We start from the raw sequence: 25,540 nt of genomic DNA, 5'->3' as shown, positions 1-25,540 counted from the left end.
GAATGAATACATGTGAATTCATAATGGGCTAACAGATACATTACTGAAGGTTAAGAGTGTTGTGGAGCACACTGTGTGTGTGTGTATGTGTGTGTGTGTGTGTATGTGTGTGTATGTATGTGTGTGTGTGTGTGTGTGTGTGTGTGTGTGTGTGTGTGTGTGTGTGTGTGTCAGGGCAGGGGGGTTGGGGGGTGCAACAAGGTTTGGGTGCTTTCTACAGCCGCACTAAGCTTAGGTAATGTTGATACTACCATACAACAAAAATATCTTGTGGACATTGTCTTTTGGTTTTTTGGTAAGGTTTCTCCACATTATTTTGATTCACTTTTTATCTCTTTATCTCAATACATTTATACATTTTATTTATTTAAATTAACCTTAATTTTCTGCTTAAATAAACTATATTTAGCTTTATTTTAATCAATTTTTGTAACATTTCAATTTTTTCAAAAGCCTCCCCAAAGTGATAGACCTTTGCATGTAATAAGCTTTATTGTCTATGTGAAGTTTTTTTTTAAATTTCCAGTGTGCATGAAAATGCACAAATAAACTTGTCTTTCCTTGTCTAACAAGACCTCTATGGTTTGTTAATCTGAATGATATTAATGGATAATTTCTCATAACCTGTAACAAAAAGTGTCAAGTAGCAATTTTGCAAAAGATGTGTATTCAAAGAGTGTTCACATGAAACAAGTCAGTAGTAGCTACATCTGATTTGAGTAGCTCTAAAAGAGTAAAAACTATACATGCAATTGTGTTTTGAGTGTGCTGTGTGTTTTCATGCCCTTTTGCATGAAGCAGTTACTAATCCTTGCTTGGACAATGGAGCTTTTGTAATTAAGCTTAATACTGTGTGTTTTTAAAGAAGCTCATGTCAGAGTTTATTTCGCATATGTAAATATATTGTAAATGGTTTAAATGTTTTAGAAAATGTATTGATTACATTTCCTTCCATAGCAAATTAAAATGTCTATTCCCAAATATTTGTGGTAACTAAGATAAGATAACATCCTTTACAGTGTAAGGACAGGAATTCCTTTTTCTGGTTAATTAAAGATATGTTATGATCTTAAATTTAATTTGCATCTGTTGAAAAGAGGTGGGTCAATGCCAATTAATTAAGAAACACTAACATGTAGATTCTGCAAAATGAAATGGGATTAGACAGATTGATAATCTGTATCTGGCTAAACTGACCTGAGTTTGGATCTTGATGGGTGCAAAACAATGACATAAGAGATAGTTAAAGCACTGTTGTGTTGTTCTTGTGGAAAGAACAGTGTGTCTCCACAAACTCAAGTGTACATCACTATGTAACTCCACACCCTTTTTTCTGAAGTGGGCCACATATGACTGTTAATGTTGCCATAGACTCTCCCCCACCAATTTGGCTCACACTTTCATATGACTCACACTTTAATCACACAGATATGATCAGAGAGATTAGAGAGTAGTAATGCAAAATTAGTACTCTGTATGACTCATAGTACAGTAAAAAATGAAGGTATCCAACATTTTCAGCATAATTGTTCACCAATCATATCTACTCCATTCAGCATATTATTGAAGATGATTTTATTAAAGGCATTCACCTGAGACTCACCTGAGATGCACATGTTCATACAAACACAATCCAATTGATCATCTTCAGATGAACGAGGTTCAAGCAACCCAAATAACCCCCATGTTATTAGATTAGCGCCAAATGCATTTTACAGAACCTGTATAGCCACAGCATCCACTCAGTGTTCCTGGTTTACATCCAAAGTTCATAGCAGAGTATAACAACATTCAGCGCCATCCTCCCTTTCAAACAACTATTTGCTAAACTGCTGTCTCCTTTACACCGCATTGAGATCAGTGCATGTTTGGTTCACTCTCTCAGATGATGGAAGGTCGGCAGTGCCGGGTGCTTCTGCTGGACGACAGAGAGCTGGAGCTCTTGGTCCAGGTGAGGCTTATAATTGTGTGTGTGCGTGCGTGTGTGTGTGTGTGTGTGTGTGTGTGTGTGTGTGTGTGTGTTTATGCAGTGTACTTTAGTTGAAGATGTAGAGGTAGGAAAAATTGCAGTATGGCACACAAGGCTTCCAGTGAAACAGGACATTTCATTCGTTGTGCAAGCAAAGTGCAAAGGAGAAGCCCTTTGCTTACACATCTGAGGACCTCGGTCTGTTCTCTGGAAACCTTGTACACTACACTGCACTTTCTGCTGCCTCTGCCTCTTTACTTCACTGTAGCTACTGCCTGGATTGTACTTCTATTGTTCTGTGAAAACATGATTTTTATAGACCGGTAGTGACAGCTTTACTTCTCTTTCTGAAGCCAAAGCTTTTATCTCGAGATCTCTTGGACCTGGTCTCATCTCATTTTATCCTGAAGGAAAAAGAGTATTTTGGCATTTCTTTCACTGATGAGAAGTAAGTTTGTTCATTTTATCAAGCAAACATTGTGTAGCCAATTTCCAGTAATTAACAATTTCTTGCAGACCTACACATGCTGTTGTCTAACATGTATAATGAGCTGTTATAAGGTCTCTACTAAACTAAATAATATACTTAAAGCCCAGATAACTTGGTCATTACATTTATTGTGTTCTTCAACTCTTTCACTAATCATAATTTTATTTGGAATATAAGACAACACCTAGAGATAAGACACAGGGAAAATAATATCATGACAAGTGATATGACATTAAAGTTTAATGACATTGTTTAACCACTATGATGAATGAATGTCAGTGAAGATAATTAAGCTTTGTTAAAGCTGAATGCCTACTCAAGTTCAAAGTCATTATTACAGATGATATCCAGTATAATGGTTTCTATACAATATAAAGTGAATAATCTTTTTTTTTTTTTCCTGTTAGTGGTCAGACAAACTGGCTACAGCTGACACGGAGAGTACTGGAGCATGATTTCTCCAAAAAGACTGGCCCTCTCCAGCTCAAATTCCAAGTCAGGTGAGTGTAGACTTGTATATAAAACGACATTATGCATATCGCACAGTGCAGGCATGTCCCAAAGAGGGCGCTATTATGTCAACATACAGTAAATGGTGAGAGCTGTTTTGTTCAGTAGCACATAAAGAATTTATAGTTTATACAGTACATAATTTGTGGTTTATTTAGAAAACTGGAAAAACATTATAGACAAATCCAATGGTCTCTGTTGTAGTAATACATGTATATATTATGGGTATTTATTTCAACTGGAAGTACAGCATATTTCTTAATTCTATGTCATTTAATCTGATCAAACTGCCTCCTTGTACTGAGCTGCCTTATCTTCTCTGACAGGTTTTACATTGAGAGTATAATTTATTTGAAAGACACAGCAACAGTGGAACTGTTTTACCGGAATGCAAAATCTTCTGTCTACAATGTGAGTGCTCCAAATGTATTCCATTATTGTGTTAAACACATAAACATTCTCCTTATTTATAGTAATCTATTAAAAAAAAAAAAAAAAAAAAGTTAAACAATACCTCTGTTCAGTTTTACTGTAAAAAACATGTATTATTAATTTATCTTAATTTATTAACAATTTCTATCATGCATTTCGGTTTGTATTGTTGGAACGCTTTGGTCATATTTCATTTTAGAGCGATGAGAGGATGGACTCGTAACCTTGTAAAAATGTTACAGTACCCTTCAGTGTCTTAAAAGTGTGGCAGGCCAGAATAACTGTTCGCCTCCCTGAATTTTATCTAGTGGGTGTTTTATGAGCCACAGGCACAGCATGAAGCTGCTTCTTCAGTTATTGCACTGAAGATATTATGGTAGCTCAGCATTAGGCTCCTCAGGTTTACTCCAAGACATCCAGTTATTTTAAATTTAATTCGATTTCTTGTTCTGCTGCCTGGTATTCATTGTTTCATGTCAGCATTCAGAAACTTCAACTGATTCTATAATCCTGCAGAAATGTCACTTGTCTGCCCGGATTTTACTTGTTTTTTTCCTGCAGTGTTTCGTCGTAATAACAAAGTAGAGAATAAATTGGTGAATAAAAATATAAATTTTATGAGCTTATATAAATGTTAACTAGAAACCGAAATAGACGTAACATTACATGCTCTCATATCACAACAATGCTGAAATAAAATTTTTAATAATAATAATAATAATAAACCTTTCTATTGTTGATAATAAGACAAGCATTTCCCCTCATGAGAAGTTGTAACTATTTACTTGACGAAACTTAAACGCTGAACCTGCTCACAGACTGTACCATGTCTTTGTATTGTAGAAAAATGCTAACTATATTTGTCGTGGGGATGTTTATATTTTGGAACTTTAATCTGAAACAGTGTCGTGTTATGATGATCAAGTACTCTTCAATGTACGGCCATCGTAAAGAACATTATACGTTTTATTAGGCGACGTTAGTATCACCCCTTTTTGGTAATGGTTTCACCCGCGAAGGAACCTGTGAGGGCACTGTTGGAAGAAAATTATTTTGAGCTACCATCCGCGTAAGTTTTTGTAATATAATTTGCTCGTGTTTTTTTCTTATCTACAGGGAACTATTGAAGTGGAGAGTGAAAATGTTTTCAAGTTAGCTGCGTACGTGCTGCAGGTAAGTGCGTCTTTGAATTTTGCATAGTTTGACAGGCTCTAGGCAAGGACGTTAGTCTCCTCTGTTTGAATCAAAACCGAATAGCAAGTGGCATTGATGCATCGTGACGTTGAAGTTTGTTAATGGAACTCACGCGAGGGTCTTTTATATTGTGTTTATTTATTGCTTACGCATTGTTTACGAAACGTGGTTCACTAGAAAATGCAGGGTAGATGTTCACTGTATGTATCACGTTAAAGTTTAGCTGACAAACCGTTACGAAAACAAGCTTATGCGCACCGAGATCCTACTTAAACTACACTGTGGGGGCGACATGTGTGTAAAGCTTATTCGGATGTCTGCACAAGTCTATTTGTAAAGACAAGCAGTTCATTTTGGACATGGAGTACTTTGCACAGAAGGTGGCCTACCACAATGATGTATTTTATTTTTGTGTCTTTCAGGAGGCAAAAGGGGACTACACAAGGTAAAGGCTAGAGATTTATTCTCTTGTTTATGACTCATGTTACAGGGGGGAAAGTAATTTTAATGTTGGGGTGCGAATAAGTAACTGTGTACAAAAAGTGAATTTGTGGAAACATGACCATATCTAAATGCATAAATAACTGTGGTGGAGAAATTTCAGCTTGCTGTCATCACCTATCTGATAATGGATGAAAGCCACTGGTGTTATTTATGCAGGGCTGTCACTATAAATTTAGTTTTGTACTATATTCCAAACGTTTTCCTGTAGGATTTATTTATCTTTTTAAATTGGAAGTAGACTGTGTTCCTTATCTCCTTACATTTTTTAAAATTCAAATGCATTCCAAGTACATTTCATGATGATACATGTAAAGAAGAAGGATCTTTGGTATTGGTGTTATGGGATTTAGGGTTTGAAGTTAAAGTTCTTGTACTTAGTTGTCTGCATAGTTCGGCCAGCCCAGTAGATCATTTCCCAGGATTCTATAGTTGACACTGAGTGGCAAAGGCTAACTAAATGAATCTCCTTCCACTGTCCTTGGATTGACTTCCCTCCTCTAAGGTTTAATTTTACAACAGTTTGATCCTAAACTAGAAGTTTCAGATATGGATTAAGACATGTAAAAATCTTATAAAGGTTGTTACAGTAATTTTAAAGATAATGTGGTGAAATGTTTTGATAGGGTGTGCTGGTAGGATTATTACATTGTCAAAGTACTTCTGTATTTCCCCAAATCATTATACAATGTGTGTTTTATATTTTGTTTGTACTCATAAATTCAGAGCTTGGACTTCTGTGTTAGCAGTGCATCATGACATATTGAGGCCAGCAGTAGTCTGTAAATATTACGCTTGTGAAGTGGATGAGGTTAAGCCTGAATCCGTTTGCTCGCCTCTGTCCCTCCAGTGGCCTCATGTTGCATTATTTGAACACAAAGCTTTGTGCACGGTTAGGTGTCATGTGGAGTGAAAGCAGAGATATATGTATGCTCAGAGCTGCAAAAAGACCATTTTACTCTAGGAAAAGCGTTTGCCTTGCAACAGCTGTCTTTGCCTCTCTGGTAAACTGTATGTTGGAAATGCATGGCAGTATTGTGAAGAAAATAGTCCTCCCCAAAATGGCAAAAAAGATTACTGCGAATGATGGTTATGGTCATAAGGCATTCATCATACATCAATACATTCTGCTTTTAGGGGCCAGTGGATTTATTTATTTATTTATTTATTTATTTTATTTTTTATTTTTTTTTAACTTTTCATAGTGTAATGCACAAATGGAGTTTGCCTAGAGAAAAATATCATGCAAGCTTATTTATTTATTTATTTATTTATTTATTTATTTATTTTTGGCAGTCTTTATTTTAGCAATACCAAAAAACTGAGCCATCAAGTAGCTCCATGACCGTTAGAGCAAATCTAAAAGCACGCATTTGCACAGCCTCTGAGCTTAGAAAGTCTGTTGTTGTGGCCGTCTCCCACCCCCCGATTCTGTTATACCCAGATGCTTTGCTTTCCTCCATGTGAAACCCTCCATCTAAAAGTGTGAGCTGTAGCAGGCCTACATGGCAGGAGATTAGGGCAGCAAGAGTGGAGGAGGTCTCTAGCCACTCTCCCTCCTCACTGTGCTCTTGCACCTCCATGTTTAAGCTTGAGTGGATGCGGAGCTTAAAGGGAGTCGAGATATGGGTTTATGGCAGACAAGAGGGCGTCGGGCTGGCTGGTGATGTCATATCAGCGTTGTTTCTGCATTCAGAACTGTCTGGAACCTCTTATTTGAGTTGGATCTCTTGCGTTCTCATGGGTTCCTGGGGAAAAGTTCATTTTGACTTCAGAGGCCAATCATGTTGGACAGTTGTTCTGGGAGGTAAACCTCTCATCTACAGCCTTTTCCTCAGACTTCAGGTTGGATGCTGACATAACAATGCTCTTTGTTTGAGGACTCTTGTTTGATTTCTGCCAGAACCCACCTACTGTATGGCTGAAGGACATCATTGTAATAAGATGACCTCTCTCTTTCCAATTTCTCTTCTGCGTGGGTTGGTTAAGTCTCCAGTGAAATGGCTTACACATTACTCTTCTTCTACATGTTGCTTCAGTTGGGCGGGTGATTGGCCCCCTGCAGTCAGCCATTTGATAGTACAGACACTGTAATGAATGCCAGATTGCTGACTCAACATTGTGGTCAGAGAGCAGAAATGCACTGTACATTACCACATAATCAAACCACTCTACACTACAAGCCAGATTTGTGCCACTGAGCACTGTTGAATTGTTAAGAACAGTTCTTGTATCCAGCTGCGCTTGTAGTAGCTTAGGAATAGCCTAGATAGTTGAACTTTGTTCCATGACTCCATTTGAATACAAGCTGCTGCCATTGTTTTCCAATAGGTGCTTTTCAAAATATTTCTCCCAGAAATTATAGTCCTTTGTATTAAGATAGTGAAGGCCCCTACCATGCAGAAGAGATGAGTGAGAGTACTAAGTGATCTCAGGTACATTTGTTTTTGGTTAGCAACTTTAGCGGAGTTACTTTTAATGCAGCTTGGTGTTCCTGGTATGCCTTTAAAAAGTTTGATACTTGTGTCCTGACAATGCTATCAAACATTCTCTTGTGGTGCTTAATGACCATGGGTAGGTAGGATGATGCAATCCAAGGACTTATTTAACTATTTCTCCACTGTACAATGGCTGATAAACCAAACTAGGCCAATATGTTAAAAAACCCAGATCTTCCTTGTCTGAATGGCCCTTTAGAGAATGGGAGGGTTGTGTCTGCCTCTCCAACGCAGTGGAGCCAGCCAAACCTCTCAAAGCTTTTGTTTTAGTTTGGCAGTGCCATGCCCTGCCATGCAGTACGCCTCTTTTGTTGCTTTATAATTGAAAGGTACTTTGCTCTGTGTGTTCTGAGCGTTTCACAGGTAGTGCTATCTTCCTTCTTGACAGTGACATACAGCATGTTCTCTCCACAGAGATAACATGCTATTGCCATTAATTCCAGATTGCTGCTGGCTTGTGTTTTATCTCTTATAATCACTATAGATTATGTGGGATAAAATGAGATGTATGAAGTCAAATTTAGAGTTCTTACTCTCTCTCTCGCACCAACCCACTTATTCATTGTGGGATTAAGGGAGACCACAGGAAACATTGCCCACGGTTTATTTTAAACGTAAGCAAGGGTTTCAAGTACAAGGAATCTTGAAGAAGCAGCTTTCTTGTTAAGGGTAAGGCACTGTTAACCTCAGGAGATTTTGTCTTTATCTAGAGCTTTGGCAAGACATGAGGAGAGATCAAATCTTGTGGTGTCTGCAAACATCAGCAAATCCCTTGAGAGAAAATATTCATAACATCAGTTTCTGCTGGCTGTTATCAGTGTGAATCCTGTTGTGTTTAAGCCTGCTGCACTCCTAAGACACAAGCGAGGTTCCATCTTCCTCATCGCATATCTCATTGACCAAACAAGACTATGTCTGCGCACTCACCTTTGTAGTGTTTCTCAATGAATACCTTATATGGTTTTTCTCAAGTCTATAGCTCACTTGTACATAAACATTTCCAAGAGGGTACTGAGTCTTTGTCTTTCCTTGCCTTGCAGGTCAGTTTTCTAATGTGAAATGTTCTTTTTGTTTCTAGTGACGAAAGTGCACAATCAGACTTAAAGAAGCTCCCTACATTTCCCACAGCTGTTTTAAAAGAGCACCCATCCCTGGCCTACTGGTAAGACATTTGCTGACTTTGAAAGGAGCAAGAACCATTTAGAGCCTTTGCTTACTTGTTTACCATTTCCCTCAATTTACGTTAAGTTTCCCCCCCAAGCTTTCTTTAATTATCATCCTCAGGTGCTAGAAGCTTAATAGCCATAAGGTTTAAATGCTGATAGCTAAAATTATTTTAGCACAGCCAGATATGTTCATGCATTGCATGTTGCAACCTAATAATCTCAAATGATCTTGCTAAGCTAAGACAGTGTTTTAAAAACCTAGATGTGAAGAGGCAGCTATTTAACATAGGATTCTACTGATATGTCAGCCTGAGTCAGAGGACATTCTGGAGGAAGAACAGCTGTATCAGACAAGTGAAAAATCTAGGTGTGTGTGTGTGTGGTGGGGGCATGTATCCAGAAGCAGCTGCAAAAGTGCTAGTGACTTTGGGTTGGCATGTGTGTAGTGTAATAAGAGGAGATGGCAGACCGAGAGTGTGTGATTGAAAGGACAGTTGGGCAGATGGCATTTCATGGATGAACACGTTGAACTCTGAATCTTACTGCTTAAAGAGCACAATCTTTTCAAATGGCACATTCACACTTTAGCCTAGCATTCAATTACTGTTCACTTTGCACATGTAGATGAAGATGTGCCTCTCTCCCCGCCCCGTCTCTTTGTCTGCCTCTCTCTCAATCTATTCCTTCCCCCCCAGTGAAGACAAGGTAATTGAACATTACAAGACCCTCAAAGGACTTACCAGAGGAAAAGCCATCGTACAGTAAGCATCCTGATAATTTATCTCTCCAACACCCAGTAAGTGCAGTGAGGAGTAAGGTTTTTTTAGACCTGTTCCACTGCCAAGGGTTCATTGGGGAAAAAGGTCTTAAACAGCCTGTCACAATCATTAAATTAATTAAACCACATTGCTTTAGTTGGTGTGTTTAAGAAATGTAGTCCATCCCAACGGCTTTTTGGTCAAGTAGTTTCCTATCTGCAATGAATAATCCCTGCTTTTTCATCAACAGGTATCTTTTGTTAGTGGAATCTTTACCTGCATATGGGGTTCATTATTATGAAGTGAAGGTATGCTAATTTTTATAATGTGACATTTTACAACTAGAAGTGGTTTAAAGTGTTTCCTGCTTCACAAAAGCAGAATTTTAGTACCTCATCTGCTACAGTTATAGTAGTGTTTAAAGCTTCCATTTTGCTGACCTAGCTCATTAAAACTCTCCAATGAGATGCTCCTAAACTGACTAGCAACAGTGTATGCTTTTGATCTCTTTCTTTTGCTAATACTACAGGCTAATTGCCTCAGTAATGGCCTAGCATCTCTTTAAGACTGTACATTTTAAAAGGTCTGCTGTTTCCTTCTCGCAGGACAAGCAGGGGATCCCGTGGTGGCTGGGAATCAGCTACAAAGGCATCGGCCAGTATGACCAGCAAGACAAGTTGACACCCAGGAAGGTGGGACACTGTGTTGCTGTCACCACCACTGCGGCATGCTCCTCCTCACCCCGTGGAGGCTTTATCTCTAGACCTACCTTTCCAAGTTAATATATCACCAAACTGTAAATAAGGTCACACTGAGTCAGTCTGTGAGAAAAGCATTAAGGGTGACTGAGAATGTGTGATACAGTGAGAATTGACAGGAAGCTGTAAATGGCCCGTTAAGATGAGGGAAACTGTGGTAATGGTGCTCATATCAACAGAGATGTTTTGTGCATTTCACCATGTTGCTAATTGGTAGAGTTGGGTACTTTCATCGTGACTGTTGGAAATCTCTTCCCGAAGACTCTACCAGTGTCCTGTTATATTTCAGAGACAAAACACAGCAGTCAATGAAATAGGATATTCTCCTGCTATAAATCTGTGATTAATTAGCACCTTTCGCTTGCCTGTTAGACATTTTCACTGAGACAATTTTTGGCTTTCTGCCCTTCCCTGTAAGTTGTACATACATTTAGCTCCTTTTCATTTAGCTGTAGTACTGCACTCTTTTTGTTGTTGTTCCTGTCCCTGTCCCCGCCCCCCTTCATTGCTCTGTGTACTTACTGGCATCCATTAGCTGAATTCTCAGTTGAGCTCATCTGGGCATGCGTGTGCCCTGCCCAGTGGCAGAACGTTAAAGGGGGTGTCCCGGTGCTGCAAGAGAGGGTGTAATTGTGGAGCTCCACGGGGCGCGCCTCCGGGAGGCAGGGGTCGCCTCTGGAGTCCCGCCAACCATAGATGGGGCACCTGAAGTGGGAGGGCCTGGCTTAGATGGCGCTGCCTTTGCCAGTCAACTCTTCCTCTGAGGCATCGATTGGTTGTGAGGGATTTGTTGGCATTGTCCCAGGAGTACATCCTTTCCTTGCTCTCAATTTCTTTCTCTACCAGCTCTTCTGGCAGAGTTATATAAGGTGGTGGTGGTGGTGTGTGTGTGTGTGTGTGGGGGGGGGGGTTTCTTTCCTCTCTTTATTCCTACCTCCTTTCTATTTTTCCTTGCTGCCCTCCCTCGCGCTCTCTTGTGAATGTTTTTACACACTCGTTTTAAAACTACACATCCCCCCCCTCGTCAGAGTGCACCCCATCTTCTTGCCAGCATCGATTGTGCTTGCTGTCAATGCTTGAGCCTTTGTATTCACCCCTGCCCCACTCCCCAACCCTGCTCCGAGCAGGCTGTGCTCATTATGCAAATCTATCCCTGCCATTGTGTACTTCTCTCAGCCCAAACAATTGACCAAGCAATAATACACAATTAGCTTAGCAGGGGGCTGAGAGCAGGGAGGACAGGTCTTGTGCCTGGACCTGCTTCACATGGGGAATCTATGAGGGGTCATCAGGTTAAAAAGCTTTTAAATGGTGCCCTCCCCCCCATCCCCTAGTCTGTTAAATAACATGCCATGAAATCTACTTTTTTTTCCCCCCATATCTCTGTATGAATGGTGGTTGTGGAGGTATTTGGGGTATTTCATGAAGCGATCAGATTTATTTTCCACTAGTACTGACCATATAAGCCTTTCTAGCAGTAATCTGTATAAAAAATCCTCACTTGTGATTTTTCTAATAATCTCTGAAAGTAACTAGCATGATGCTGATGTCACTCTTGTGCTCCACTTCATGCACTATTAATTTGGTTACATTAGCTGTTTTTGTGTTTTTGGGAGAGCTACTTAGTTACTTAGGATTGTCAGGATTATTATTTATTGTCTCTTTTAGCCTCATACCATGAACGTGTATGTCTCTTGTCACATAGTTTGTGTATATCTTGTCATCCTGAGCCCGTCGACATGGTAACAGTTACTGTTCATGGCTGATGTATGATGGTGGCATATCTCACCCAGGCCTGGGGCCTGGGTGAGTCAGTGTTTAATATTAGGTGATGCAGTTGATGGCGTATGGAACTGTGATGCGTTCATATTGAAAAAGCTGAGCCTGAGGCTGCTGTATGTGTTGAGATCCTCGAATCCCTGGTTATATTGACACAGGGACTGACGATGGTAAATCGTCATGACCAAAAACATGGGTGATCACGTGCATCTCACAGACCTTACTCCATCACCTTTCGCCTGTTTTTGCTTCAAAAAATTACAACAATTCATAAGATACTTTCTGGTTGTTATACTCAGGATTGTCTTTGTTACTTATTTTTATTCAAACCAATAGCTAGTTTTCTTGCCGTTTTTTCAGGTGAGTAAGTCTTATCTTGTAATCATGATGTTCTACATTTCTAACATTCCTTTCCAGTTTCATTTCCGCTGTTCTATGTAGGAAGGGACTTGAGTTCTGTATATTGGCTTAAGGTGTGTCAGAATCTATGAAAAATATTTTGACAGTGGCTCATCTTCACTGCCTTTCTTACAGTGACTCACGAACGTGTGTGTGTGTGCTTTCATTATGCAATGCAATACTGGAAGTACTGAATGTATCCTTCTTTGGTAATCAGTTTGCAGTTTGGTGTTTGGAGATAAAATGCTAAAACATGACTGCTATTTTCCTTCCCAGAATACTGACCCTGAAGCAGATGAAATGTTTTGAATTAATGTGTTTTGCCAGGATAATTGTTTTGACAGTCAGTCATGAATTCTAGAAAAAACCTGGCATGATGTTTTGGGGATGAGATGAAAATTTGACTTTGTAATGTATACTTGATGAACACAGTCCACCTGTGTGATGTCTTGAAAGGCAGAAGGGAGCTTCTTCTCTTGCCGCCAAGTTCATCTGCAAGGTTTGCCACTGGGGAATTTACTGTTCATAAAAGACATACCTCCAACTGGCTATGTGTGTGTACTGACTGCACCAATAGTACTTTGTCGTTTTATTCTTTGGCTATTTTTGTAGTTATTTTAATAAATACATTTAGGGATGGTGTTGTAACCATTCTCATAGCACCAAAATTATTTCATTTTCAGAATAATTTAAGTGCAGTAGTTCCTGATAAAATAAAATTACTCTTAAATTATGCCAAGCATTGTATTGTAATTACCTTATCTGAACTGCAGTTAAGCTAATGAATTGCTCCTTTTCTTCTCAGAGACAGACTTATTGGATGAACCCTAAAACTCTAAATTTGATAACGTGTTTGTCCTGCTCTGTCTGACATTGAGCAGTGTTGTTACTGATTTTTTTCTTTCTGCCTTTTTAATTAACTTTCTGTATTTTAGTTGGGGGAAGTCATAGATAATTAATTTGATTGGTCTATAGCAAAAAGCTGTTAGAAAGTCTCTTTATAGCAGATTCTGCACGACACCTAGCTTCATGATTCTAGGACAGATCCTTATCTTTGCGTTTTTTGTGGTGTCTGCATTATCAATCCCACAACCTTTACCATCTCAGTGTGCTTTATATTCAAATAAACTCTCAGCTCTAACAAAAATGAGCTTTACCAGAAATGTAAGGTGGGTTTTTTGTTTTTTTTTTGTCTTTTAACTTTTGTCAGCTGATGATCTTTTTTACAGGGCCTGCATTTTTATCTGTGCATTGTGGAGTTCAGTAGAAGTAGGTACTGATCTTCTGGGGCCTCTGATAAGGGGTGAGACATTCTCAGTTGTCAGCTCCAGCAGTGCTTTAGGTGCTGTGAGAGAGGGATGTCTTGTTTTTCCCAGAGAGGTGAGGAGTGCCAGGGCCAGCTATTAATGATTAAATGAAAGTAGTAGATTCCATGCATATTTTCCTTGGGAGGCATCGAGAGGGTCGAGAAGTTAGCACCCTGCTCAACAAGATATACTGTTGCAGTTTAGAGGCTGGAAAAATTATACACATGTAGGCACACAGACACAGGCATGCACACACCAAGAATCAGAGCCCAAAGCTTACTGAGCGGCTGTGTGCTGAAACTTTTGCACAATGGCAAATAGAATGAAAAGCAAATTCTTTCCCAAGGGAGACCAGAGGTAGAACACACTGTAGGCTTGTGACTGTGCATGTATGTGAAACCTGTTTATCTGGTTTGACAAGAAGATGAAGTCAAAGCCAAAGAGTGAGGTAGAGGTAAAAAGTCTTAGAAAATGAAAGAGGTAGGCCTAGTTTTAGACACACAGAGAAGGAGGGAGCGGCAGAGAAATGTGTATTCTAAAAGCTGTCCGCTTGCCAAAGGTGGGTTAGGTCAGCGTGCGGTGCTTGTGATGTCACGTGGAGGAGGAGTGGATGGGAGGGGCTCATTCAGATGAAGCTCTTGCAACACCTTTTGGTCTCTGAGAGCAGACAAGAGAGTATTGTTCAAGGAAGCCCCAGCCCAGTGGGAAACTAGCACAGGACTCGGCACAAATCTCTAGAGATTTTCCTAACTTCCACTGGTAAGAACTCCATTTTATGAATCCCCGATCCTGCAATACAGTGTGAAGGCGGCATTTTAGGTTGTTATCTTGGACAAGTATTCTAACAGGTGTGCTGGAGGAGAGTTATTGTAAACTCAGTATGAAAACGGTACTGTGTCTGTCAGTTAGATTTGTAATAAATAAATTTTAAAAAGCTCAGTTGTTTGCTGGAAGGAATTTAAAAGGCATATCACTTCATTGTCTTGGTCAGCCATTCATTTGTGGATCCTGTAATATATAACCTGAGTGTATTTGAAGGAGCCAAGTGTTGTTCCTCATTGTCGGCTCGTCCTGTAACACAGTCCATTCGGCTCGCACTCTTCCTGAGTGATCTGTCATCGTCTTGTGTGGTGGTATCTCGCCAGTACATGGCTGAGCACGTAGCCGCAGGTTTTTGGTCGTAGCTGGTCCCGGCGCAAGAGCTGCGTCTCATGGGGCACGCTCTCATGCAAGCAGGTGTGTTTGCCTGTGCTTCTTCCAGGGCCCCTGTTTTGAGCTCACCCCTCCACTTAGGGCAGATTTCCACCGAGGCGCTTCCTTAACACTTACGCTTTCATTGTAGCACCAGCAGTGTTTTATTGACCTCATACTGGATGCCTTTTATTCCTCTGCTTGCAGCCAAGCGCATAGACGTTCACGCAAGTCCACTGGTGATTGTCAGAAATGGGTTGTCAGTTGCAGCATCTGGGTGGCCGTCCTGTTGCATTTTCTGTATTGGGCTTGTGGAATGAAAGGATTCAAATGTTTTGTTTTCCATAAACTGTACATCACATATCTTTTTGTTTACCTCCTATTTCCTCATAGTAGGTTCCAGTGGTTCTTTATGTACTAAAAAGAAAACCTGAAAACCTGCTATCTCTTCTTCTGTTTGTAGATCTTTCACTGGAAGCAGCTGGAGAACTTGTATTTCCGGGAGAAGAAATTCGCAGTTGAGGTCAACAACTCTCACAGGTGAGATAAAGAATGAAAACGACGCCTTTGAGCATAGATACACTCAGTGAGGATTTACGAGGTTACAAAACCACTGTATCAGAAGGCTATAGCTTCCTGGCTGCATGTATTTGACCATTTAACTCTTAGCCATCTCCCCTGAGACTTTTTTCTACAGTTAACAGCAGCAGCAGTTAGAGCATTTTAGGTACTCATACCGTGCTGCACCCAGATTTAACATGCTGCTCTTGGCCACATGGGCCATAATTAAGTCACTGAGGCGAGTCCCTTTAATGTAACTGCACTGCTTCTAAAGTAACCACAAAGTGAGCACCACACAGCAAGGAAACCAGTGGTAAAGTATCCTACCTCAGTTAACTCTTTGCAGCAGTACAATGTTCAAGGTTAGTCTAGTTATCCGCAGTACATCATTTGATATATAATAGGGGGCTAGAGTGGATGTGTAATCACAAGTGACATCACAGCCTTTCAGTTCTTAACTTAAAGCGTCACGCAGCTGCATTTTCAGCTAACCACCTTACTAAGGTAACTACATATGATCATAATTAGTATTGTGTTCTTTTTTGTTGCTGTTTTATATCCGTGATATGTATAGTACCTTCTTAATATTGTGCAGGCAGTAGCAATGCAGTTGTTTGCTGTATCAAAGTGTCATTCTGTACCAGCTTCACTGAGGTCATTCTTTTATACCCTTTTGTAACACGTGCATGTGCATCCACAGGAGGACAACGTCCAAGCGTACTTTTGGCCAATCTGGACAGACTATCCACTCCTGGTATGCCAGCCACTCTCTGATCAAAACCATATGGGCAATGGCCATCAGTCAGCACCAGTTTTACCTGGACCGCAAACAAAGTAAAGTGAGTCTGTTAGTATTACTGTTTCAAGTGTTTGGCATGCCGCAGTATATGCATGGAAGCATGCATGTTGTATTTTTTATGTATGTGTGTAAATAAGGGTGTATTTGATAACGTATGGGGGAGCAATGAGCACTTCTTTAATCTCACCTGCTTTCTCCAGTGAGAACGGCAGCTCTAATCCAAGAATAGTTTCCCAGCTGATTGATGATCTCTCCTACTCTCCATCGAGAAGCGAGATGATTTGGGCTCTTTATAGAAAAATTAATTAACGTGATATAGCGACTATGTCCTCAAATGCTCTTTCTCCCCTCCCTTTTTCCTCTCTAAAAAAGGCTAAAATAACCACAGCCAAGAGCTTAGGTGACATCGCCATGGACCTCACAGATATTCGAGCTCCCAGGATAAGTAAGATGGTCAGCAAAGAGAGCAAAGACCATCTCATCATGGCCAGCAATGGAAGCTTGGTTTCTGCAGGTAATAAGCACATTGACAATATACTCTCTTATTTTATAAAAGTCTTTGAACTACAGGTGTCCTCTCATTAGTTGCTCATCTATGAGGAGTTGTGAGCTGAGAGGGACGTTTGGCCCTTCTCCAAGTTTGACATAATTATGGACCTGAAGATGGAGATTGTGTCTAAGGTTGTGCTTTGCACATTCAGGTTCTGGGGATTCTGAGGTATGTGAGGAGCTGAAGAAAGAGAAGATCACAGAGCTGAGGACGAAAGAAAAGCATCTTCAGGATATTCTGACCCAGAAACTGAATGATCTTAAGAAGATCTGCCTCAGAGAAGCAGTGGGTGTTTCAGTTTATATCTTGATGCCTCTATATCTTGACACCAAGTTATACCTCTTTGAAGTAGATGTTATATTATTTAAAAAGAGACTTAAACTTTTTTTTTTTTTTTTTTTTTTTGTCCAAGGCGTTGACTGGCAAGCTACCTAAGGAATACCCTCTAGAATCAGGAGAGAAACCCCCTACTGTACGTAGACGAGTAGGAACTGCCTTCAAACTCGAGGACCTTTCCCCCTGTGATATGGTATGCTGCCCTCCCCAGTCTTATTAGCTATGGTTCAGCAGTACTGCGAGACCTTCAGCTCTGAACATACAATATTAAATGATATTGACTGATATATATGCTACTGAGTATTTGAAATTTCCTCAACACCAGGACCCTCAGTTAAGGAACCTGGAAGGCCAATTCGCTCTGCAGCAGAAGATCGTCGAAGCAGCAAAGAAGCTTGCCAGCGAAACGGAGCTCTATAAAACTGTAAAGAAGAAACGAAGGCGAATCTACCTTGATGCTGTCAAGAAGCTCCAGGAGATCGAGAATGAAATGAATGACTACAGAGTGAAAACTGGCAAGAAGCCCACTCAAAGAGCCTCACTGATCATCTCTGGTACACACCTGTTTTTATAATTAATGTAGATTAATCTTTAGATAGGTATTTTGCTTCACTAAATTGGCTAATTGAGTTATGTGCTAATGATTGATTGATTTAGATCTCCAATAGACTGACTCACAACTCTAGAACAGATTTACCTTTAAGGTAGTTCATACAGTAATGGGCAAGGGAGAATAGAGTACTATAGTGTAGGGTACAAAATGTTCCATCTCTTGCATAATAGATATGAGTGATTTTGAGGGTAATAATGACTGATGATTGTGGTACATCTTGCAACAGTGACATGAGACATTAAAATATATCCTCCATCTCTGTCCTGATTATAGATGATGTGAGTGCAGCAGATCTCAGCTCTCTCTCTGATAGCCTAAATCTGGACGATGGTAAGGCTTAACTCCATTTCTTCAGCAATATAGTTAGCACTGCTTCATGTTGCAAAAACGGCTGACTCTACGGGAACCTTAGCCTGGCTAACAGCACCCCGTTCCTCTCTCCTCACCCCCAGACGAGCAGCCTGGAATGCAGCGACAGCGATCCCATTCCACTCTCAGCGTTCCGTGCCACTCGGACCCCAGGGCCTCGGCCAACGACCAGCAGCCCCAGGACCCAGACAGGTGATGCAATCCTGCCGCCGTCACCGCCCCCCCACCCCTCCTGAGCTTCTCCCCTAGCTCGATCTGGCATTACAGTTCGGTCCCATGCCTTGCAGAGCCAGTTGAGGCTTGCATGTAAGAAACCAGGCCCACATTCCTGCCTGGCTTTCTCCCTCCACATATTGCTGTTATCTGAGAGCGCAGTTTTGCGATGGTAAAAATAGAGCCTGAGGAGAAAAGCATGTTATGGCGTGACCACTAAAACACAGACAGGTGTTACAAAAGGAGTGTGGAGAGAAAATGTGCAGTCTTGCACCGGCATGCTGCCTTGGGACCTTTAGTTACTGATCTGGAAGTCCACTGATTTGGAGGTTGGATTTTATCAGAAGATAAGATTTAATTCATTTGTTGTCAGGAGCTTGGTTTGGGTATGGGTGTGGGTGTGTTTCGTGTCATTTTTCGGCAGTGCTTGATCTTTGAGTCAGGAAATAATATGGAGCCAACAACTTATCAGGGGAAAAAACATGAATAGCTTTTTTTTTTTTTTTTTTTTTTTTTTTTTTTTTTTTTTTTCCTTTTCCTTTTCCTGTGGGTCTCCCCTTTGAGCGATTTATGGGTGGTGTCGAAATGACTAGAACTCCAACTCAGAAGAAGTAAACTGCCCTTATCTGCATTGCAGATTAAATTATGCCGAAGTCCAGCAACCTTACCCCTACGTCCAACAAGATCACTTATCAACACACAGCAGCCCCTCCTACACTGCCCCACGGCAGCCGCGTGATGCCAGGAGCATGCCCCCCACACCCCAGCTCACCCGCAATGCCTTCAGCAGCATCCATCTCAGGTACCAAATGACCAGCAGTGCCCTCCAACACACATTCAAGATTTGGTTGAAAATACTTGGTGTGGAGGCAGCAGTCTTGTGGTGGTATCATGCTAGCTGTTATGTTGTCATCATAGCTTTTATTGTTAGCCATGTTAGTCATTTTTAAATGTTTACTTAGTGAGCTTTTTTGTGTGTGTGTGGGTGGACATGCACATTCAGGTGTGAAGAGGACGGTCCTTGCCACTTCCGCCAGCGCAGTGGCAGTCTGGAGTCTCAGTCGGTTTTCCCAGCGGTGGGTGATGTCGGCAGCCCTGTGTTTGCTGTTGAGCAGGATGGCCCGGATCATGTCTTCTCGATCAGCTCGGTGGCACGCCGCAGCAACAGCACCGATGTCCTGGATGATGTCTCCTCCCACACCAGCCAATCGAGCACGGAGTACTGCAGTCACTCGCGTGCCCGCAACCGCCACCGACGTCGAAGAACCAACATCTATGCCAACACAGGCAGCATGCCCAACCTAGCACAGGGTGAGGGGCACTGCCCCACCCGCCAGCCACGCCCGCGGCCCACCACCACTGCCTACTACGTCACCGGGTACCCATGCTACCCAGAGCCCCAGCTGTACGCCAACGGTGGCTACATGTGCGAGGATGAGGTGGAGGGACATTACAATGTCAACCCGTCCTACCACGGCTACCCTGCACACGAGCCATACAGGGGCTACAGGCAGGACGAGTTGGATGGCATGAGCCAGAACCTCTATGCCACGTTCCGGCAGTCGAGGACCCGTGCACCCCCCAGGAACGAGAACCTAGCAAGGAGCCTACAAAAGGCCATGGTGGCAGAGCACTTACTAGGGTGGTATAATCGGAACACAGTGCACAAGCCGGCAGCCTACGAATGTGATAGAGGTGCACAGCACAGCATGGCCTATAGGGCAGTGCCGTCCACGTACAACTATAATGACTGCACCTCCTCATATGCACCAGGTGAGGCATTTATTTTAAGGAATAGTGATGTGTCCAAATTTTAAAAATGTGAACACTGCCTGGACTTCGAAAAGTAAATGCCTCAGTTCTCTAGGTTTCTGACATAAAATAATAAAGCTGCTTCGAAGAATATTATTGAGAGAAATTTGGGTAGAGCAAGTATCATTTTGACTGAAGTATAAGCTATTGATCAAAAATGATTGATTTTTGAGTGTACTTAAGGGTATATTATACAATGTATTTTGTAATAAGACTACTGCAAGTCCTGCATACTCTACATAGAGGTGCGTAACTGTCATTCAGAACAAAATGAGATATGGTTTTCCTTAATTTCCTTAATACAAAAGTATTAAAGTATTTGACTATGGAATCTAAGGTCCACTGCCACAAGTCATGAGTCATGCCAAGAGTCATTTTCACACACCATCATCAACCACGTCACTTTTCCCCTCTGGTTCCTTCAGCAACTAGCACAAGTAATTGGCGTGGCCAACTGGCCATGGGCTTGTCCGAGTACAACATGGCCCTTCACTCTCAGCAGGAATACGGCTACAGCACAGTCCACCACAGCCACCCTTCACATAGCAGGTAAGATCCTGCAAGACCTCTGTCAGGCCCTAATGCAATCCACCTTAATCACAGAGCTGGGCATTTTCGCCACTGTTCCAGACATTCAGCAGGATATCGGTTCGGTTTTGGTTTGTTTCACTGCATATTATTCATAGGTTCATGTATTTTATGTGAGTGATGAGAATAGACAAGCTAATTGCTCTGATATCAGTGCAGTGGGCCAACAGCCTAAGATGACATCTGTTTTTTTATACCTCAGCAGCGCTTAGTGCAAGCTGCCCTCACGCTGTGTTTTCCCCATGCCTGCCCCTCTCTCGTTGCTGCTCTCTCTCTTGCTTTTTTCTCTCATATAGACATGCCTCCAGTTCCCTTTTTAAACTTCCCTGGCACCATCCTCCTCCCTTTTCACCTCATACTTGGTCTTCCTCCTCCTCCCTCCCTCCGCCCTCTTCTCCTCACTATCGGCTGGAGCAGTCGGGCTCTGTCCTGCATCCCTTTGCTGGCTCTAGAATTGAAAGGCTTAATAAAGCTTCCTTTGCTAAAAGTAGCCCTTGATAGTAAGTAAAAACGCGTCATGTGGTTTTATTTTATTTTATTTTTTTCTCCTCTGTTTTTCATGTGGTGTGTTTTGGAGTTTTGTGAAGTGTTTCTAAGGAGTTTCTGGTTGTTTTGTGCTCCATGTTGCTGCTGTTGGTTTGTAGCCCTGTCAAACCATAGCTGCATGGCTTTGTGTGTGTCTGTGTTTCTACAGATAGCATAGTCTCATGTCCAGGGCTTACATATCTTCCTGGTTCAAAGAACACACACACATACAGTTACCATATATAAGTGACTAACCAGCCTCCCTTCTATGCCAGCCACGACCTCTGTCTGCTAGCACCACCCCCAGACCCTCTCATGGACAGAGCTCCACCTGCGTTTGCTAGGAGGAGCCCAGCTCCAGGACCTTTAGACATGCCTGGTGCTGTTGCCAGTGGTTATGACCAGGACTATTATTTCACTCAGTGCTAGTGAGACTCGCATCACTAGAGAATGTGGTGAGCTGCATACAAACTACCCACACTTACTCTGTAACGAGGGTGCTCAATCAACCGTTTCATGCTCATAACACCAAACCTGTCCGGTAGCTCTGTAGTGTGTGTGGTTTTTTATTTATTTATTTATTTTTTATTTTATTTATTTATTTATTCATTTTTTGCTGTTGGAGAGGTTTGCGTGCTCACTGGTGGTGGGATCATTTTGGTCTGATGTCAAAGCAAAAGGGGTGGGGTCTTGTTCTGAGGGCTAACACGTGATGCCTGCGCTTGTGTGTCTGGATTGCTTGTGTGCGAGTTACAACTGGCAATACTGGCTGGCTGTGCACGGTCTGCTTCAGGTGTGTGAATGTTTTAACCCTATGCTGAAAATAAAATAAAAAACCTCACATTATTGGTCATGTGTCTAACCCCTTCAAAATTCTGGGAGCTGGGCTACTAACAACTGAACAAGAACGGCCAAATTAGTTTAATTCTTACTTTTTAAGATTTACTAAATCTCTCAGCTTCTAGGGAAACAAAAAACTATTTCAGGAAAATTAGTATTATATGCTATTGGTGCAACAGTGATTCTTTTGGATCCATATTTTTCTGATTTAGTGTAGACAACCAAGGGTTAAAATATTCAGAAAAATCCTCAGAAATATAAGCTTGCCTTAATGTTGCTTGATTCTTATCTATATTCCCTGTGTTACAGGTCATACATAGATGTGAACCAAACGGATTCGCACACGAGTAGCCCGCTGGATAGTTTTGACTCTGAAGATCAGACACTTTATTGGCATGAGGACTCTAAGCCTGGAACTATAGTGTAGTGATCAAGCCAAGCTGTGGATCCTCTTCCTCTTTGAGTCTTTCTCACATCCATCTGTGTTGCCTTCCTATGGACACCAAGCTCCAAGGACTCGAGAGCAGTGGTGTTTTTGTGAAGAGCGCTACAGATCAAGAAGAGTGCGGGTGACTGGTCCCTCCCAGCTAAGTGTCTGTGGAGGGGAGTCCAAACTGCCCCCTCAGAGAGCAGAACTAAAACAGACCCGGGGCTGTCCCGGAGCCATATGTGCTTTCCCAGCATGCACCACTAGCACTTGTGTAGCACAGCACGACCTGACCTGCCCTGGGAAACGCCTGCTGTGGAATTTTCTTTGGGAATTTATGGACCTGGGAGCAGAGTATTTGTGTCAAATAGCCTGGACCACTTTCCCAGGATCATGGAAGGATATTACAATAGTATATCCGCTGCACACAAACAAGTAAATATTAATGTGAAGGATTGAACCCAGCTGGTTTCTGTTGTGGTAATTGACCCACATGGATATCTTGCAGTCTTTTCTAGCTAAAAATCTTGCCATACTAATCTTTCTAGTGATACTGAAGGTGTCTTTTCTTGGGAAACTGTGTTTTGCAAAGCTTTTATATACAATCATGCATTCACATTGAACTCAAAACACTTTAAACGTTGTGCAAGAACTTTGATATTTTTCAGTATTTTTTTAATTGCCAGAGTTCCATCACTCCAGTTACTACTGAGCTACTACTTTTCTAATGTTGCAGAAAATATTCATGACAATCCAGTCATTTGGAAGTCAAATGTTGCTTTGCACATCCACTGGTCTAACATGAAGGTTAATCTATAAGTTAAACACAAACAGCAAGAGTGCTTAAGGTTGGTGCTTAATTAATTCTGACCTACCACAAGCCACGTTACTGGCTCCTGAACAATGCACATGCCATGTGTATGTAAGTCATATCCTGGAACATTGCACATTGCATAAGTCACTGCTGAGTATTAGGAAACATTGTTACATATTTATGCCAAATTGCTTTGTCACTTCCTTAAAGGCCAAAATCTTTTGTTTGGTAGTAAAGATATCCTTTCTGTTTCTACATTAAAAAATGTAACACAGTTTGGGCTATTTTATATGACTAATAGAATTTCAGAGATTTTATAAAATCTGACTACATGTGATACTAGAAGCCAAGGCCTGGCATATGCCATCCCACTCTCCAGCAGAGGCATTTATGTATATGTAAATTCTGTATATAGACTGTGACTGTCATTTTTAGAGAGAAGTTTTTCTGTGTTTTTTAAAGCATGTTTATATATATATATATATATATATATATATATATATATATATATATATATATATATATATATATATATATATATATATATATAGTAATTGAAATTTTTAAGATGGTTAGTCATTTGTATCACAGACATGCATTTGAATTAAAAAAAAATGTTCAAAGATTTTCATGCACTGTAGTATTCATTCATAATGACAACCAATAACTTTTCCTTCATATAGTAGTAAAATACATTGAAGTAGATTACAAGTTTAGTAAAAAGATGGATGTCTTGAACATCTTCAGACTCAAATTCTAACTAGATTATGTAAAAAAGACTTGTACTGTGAAAAAGGAGTCCAGACAATGCTGATGACATTTCAAAGAACAATTGTCTTATTTTCTCTTTTCCACACCCCTCCTTAACCAGAAACTGTTTCTTTTGGAGTATTGTTTTGTACTTTTGTCAGTGTAAAAAGACTAGAAAAACTACTTTCAGCTTTCCAGAGCTTCCACAGCACACTTACAGCACCCAAAGTAATCTATGTCAGTTTCTGATACACAGGCTATCGGATGCCTTGCACCCTCGCCCCATCAGATTTATGGACTTATCTGCTGGCAGGCTCAGGAACTGGACGGGCCTTTGTGTTTCACTCATTTACCGTAAAACCAGAAGAACCTGTAGGAGGAGTGACACACCCTCTTAGACCACAGCAGTCATTCCTCCTTAAGATAAGCAAAACCTTACTGGGGCCAAAGCCAGGCTTACTGTTTACATAACTGGGTAAGAGTAGATCTTGCCTAGCTACATGTTCATAATATGAAGTATATGTATTGCATATGAATTCTTGACTATGGTAAGTAGTTATGCATAATGTACAAAGCATTACCCGTCATTCTATATTTGATTAGAAAAGCAAGGTTTACAATATCATCACAAGTATGTTTTGTAAATAATTTTCTAGTCATTGTCATTACATTTGTGCACCTAAGTCATAAAAAATCAGTCAACTTGTAGGTTTGTTCTGCTAACCAAACAGCCATGGCACCTTTCAGAGCTCAAAAATAGTTCTCTGAATTTCTTGTTGGCCCTCACCCCTACTGAGCATCAGAAAGAGAACAGTACGCTAGTAAACTCTGGACCAAGCACTTCACAGCTCCAGCTCTCCCAAAGCATGCTGGGATGTTTGCGTTGCAGCTGTGTCCCTCTGTCTTTCTTCCTCCTGTCTTCAAGGCACCAGCTGCACAAAGATATCCGGGAGGGCAACCTCAGCTGACACTAGACTTTAGAACAAACAATGGACTTCTATCTGACGCTCACCTTAGCAGACAGTTCTCCCCTAGGCAAGTGCTGTTAAACACAGATGTGCGTAAATGTTCTTCAGTTGCCAATATCAGTACATAGTTCATAATAAATTATTCCTGATACTTGTCTGCTGCCTGTTTTTTAAGTATTTCCAGTGAATGCCACCTTCAAATCAAATTACCATCTAATCTTTCATGTCAGAGAAACAGGCACTACCAAGGCTTTATTTAGTCACCCTTAAACTATGATGTGCCAAACTAAGCCATTTTAAAAGGCTGCTTTGAAGTTCTTTTGCATGCGTCATTTGGCATTTTGACAAATTTCAACCAAGAAACTTGAAGGTGCAGAATGTGGCAACAGTGATGCACCCATCTGAACCTGAAGGTAATTGTCG

The 25,540-nt window shown here is 41.0% G+C and overlaps 1 protein-coding gene across 2 annotated transcripts in view; it reads left to right on the top strand.

Annotated features, from left to right (window-relative positions):
- frmd4ba (FERM domain containing 4Ba) overlaps positions 1 to 23,891 on the top strand; it is a 38,847-nt gene extending 14,956 nt beyond the window's left edge. Inside the window, exons 2-24 of one of the 2 annotated variants that reach the window (XM_081717568.1) lie at positions 1,886 to 1,951; positions 2,323 to 2,417; positions 2,867 to 2,959; positions 3,296 to 3,380; positions 4,518 to 4,574; positions 5,018 to 5,040; positions 8,673 to 8,756; positions 9,456 to 9,521; positions 9,769 to 9,826; positions 10,124 to 10,210; positions 15,416 to 15,492; positions 16,214 to 16,352; positions 16,685 to 16,826; positions 17,014 to 17,147; positions 17,275 to 17,391; positions 17,524 to 17,752; positions 18,085 to 18,141; positions 18,264 to 18,372; positions 19,031 to 19,195; positions 19,397 to 20,166; positions 20,631 to 20,754; positions 21,594 to 21,773; positions 22,468 to 23,891. In XM_081717568.1, the coding sequence (XP_081573694.1) occupies positions 1,886 to 1,951; positions 2,323 to 2,417; positions 2,867 to 2,959; positions 3,296 to 3,380; positions 4,518 to 4,574; positions 5,018 to 5,040; positions 8,673 to 8,756; positions 9,456 to 9,521; positions 9,769 to 9,826; positions 10,124 to 10,210; positions 15,416 to 15,492; positions 16,214 to 16,352; positions 16,685 to 16,826; positions 17,014 to 17,147; positions 17,275 to 17,391; positions 17,524 to 17,752; positions 18,085 to 18,141; positions 18,264 to 18,372; positions 19,031 to 19,195; positions 19,397 to 20,166; positions 20,631 to 20,754; positions 21,594 to 21,747 (2,931 nt within the window). In that variant the 3' untranslated portion in view covers positions 21,748 to 21,773; positions 22,468 to 23,891. The remainder of the gene's footprint in view (positions 1 to 1,885; positions 1,952 to 2,322; positions 2,418 to 2,866; positions 2,960 to 3,295; positions 3,381 to 4,517; positions 4,575 to 5,017; positions 5,041 to 8,672; positions 8,757 to 9,455; positions 9,522 to 9,768; positions 9,827 to 10,123; positions 10,211 to 15,415; positions 15,493 to 16,213; positions 16,353 to 16,684; positions 16,827 to 17,013; positions 17,148 to 17,274; positions 17,392 to 17,523; positions 17,753 to 18,084; positions 18,142 to 18,263; positions 18,373 to 19,030; positions 19,196 to 19,396; positions 20,167 to 20,630; positions 20,755 to 21,593; positions 21,774 to 22,467) is intronic. The other variant, XM_026999667.3, reaches the window with a different exon arrangement.
- The last annotated feature ends 1,649 nt before the right edge of the window (positions 23,892 to 25,540 follow it).

The sequence above is a fragment of the Electrophorus electricus genome, chromosome 7 (genome assembly GCF_041902795.1).
Source record: "Electrophorus electricus isolate QZ-2024a chromosome 7, ASM4190279v1, whole genome shotgun sequence".
Lineage (NCBI taxonomy): Eukaryota > Metazoa > Chordata > Actinopteri > Gymnotiformes > Gymnotidae > Electrophorus > Electrophorus electricus.
Note: the sequence above shows the minus strand (reverse complement) of the source record. Positions and strands in the feature narration are given on the sequence as shown.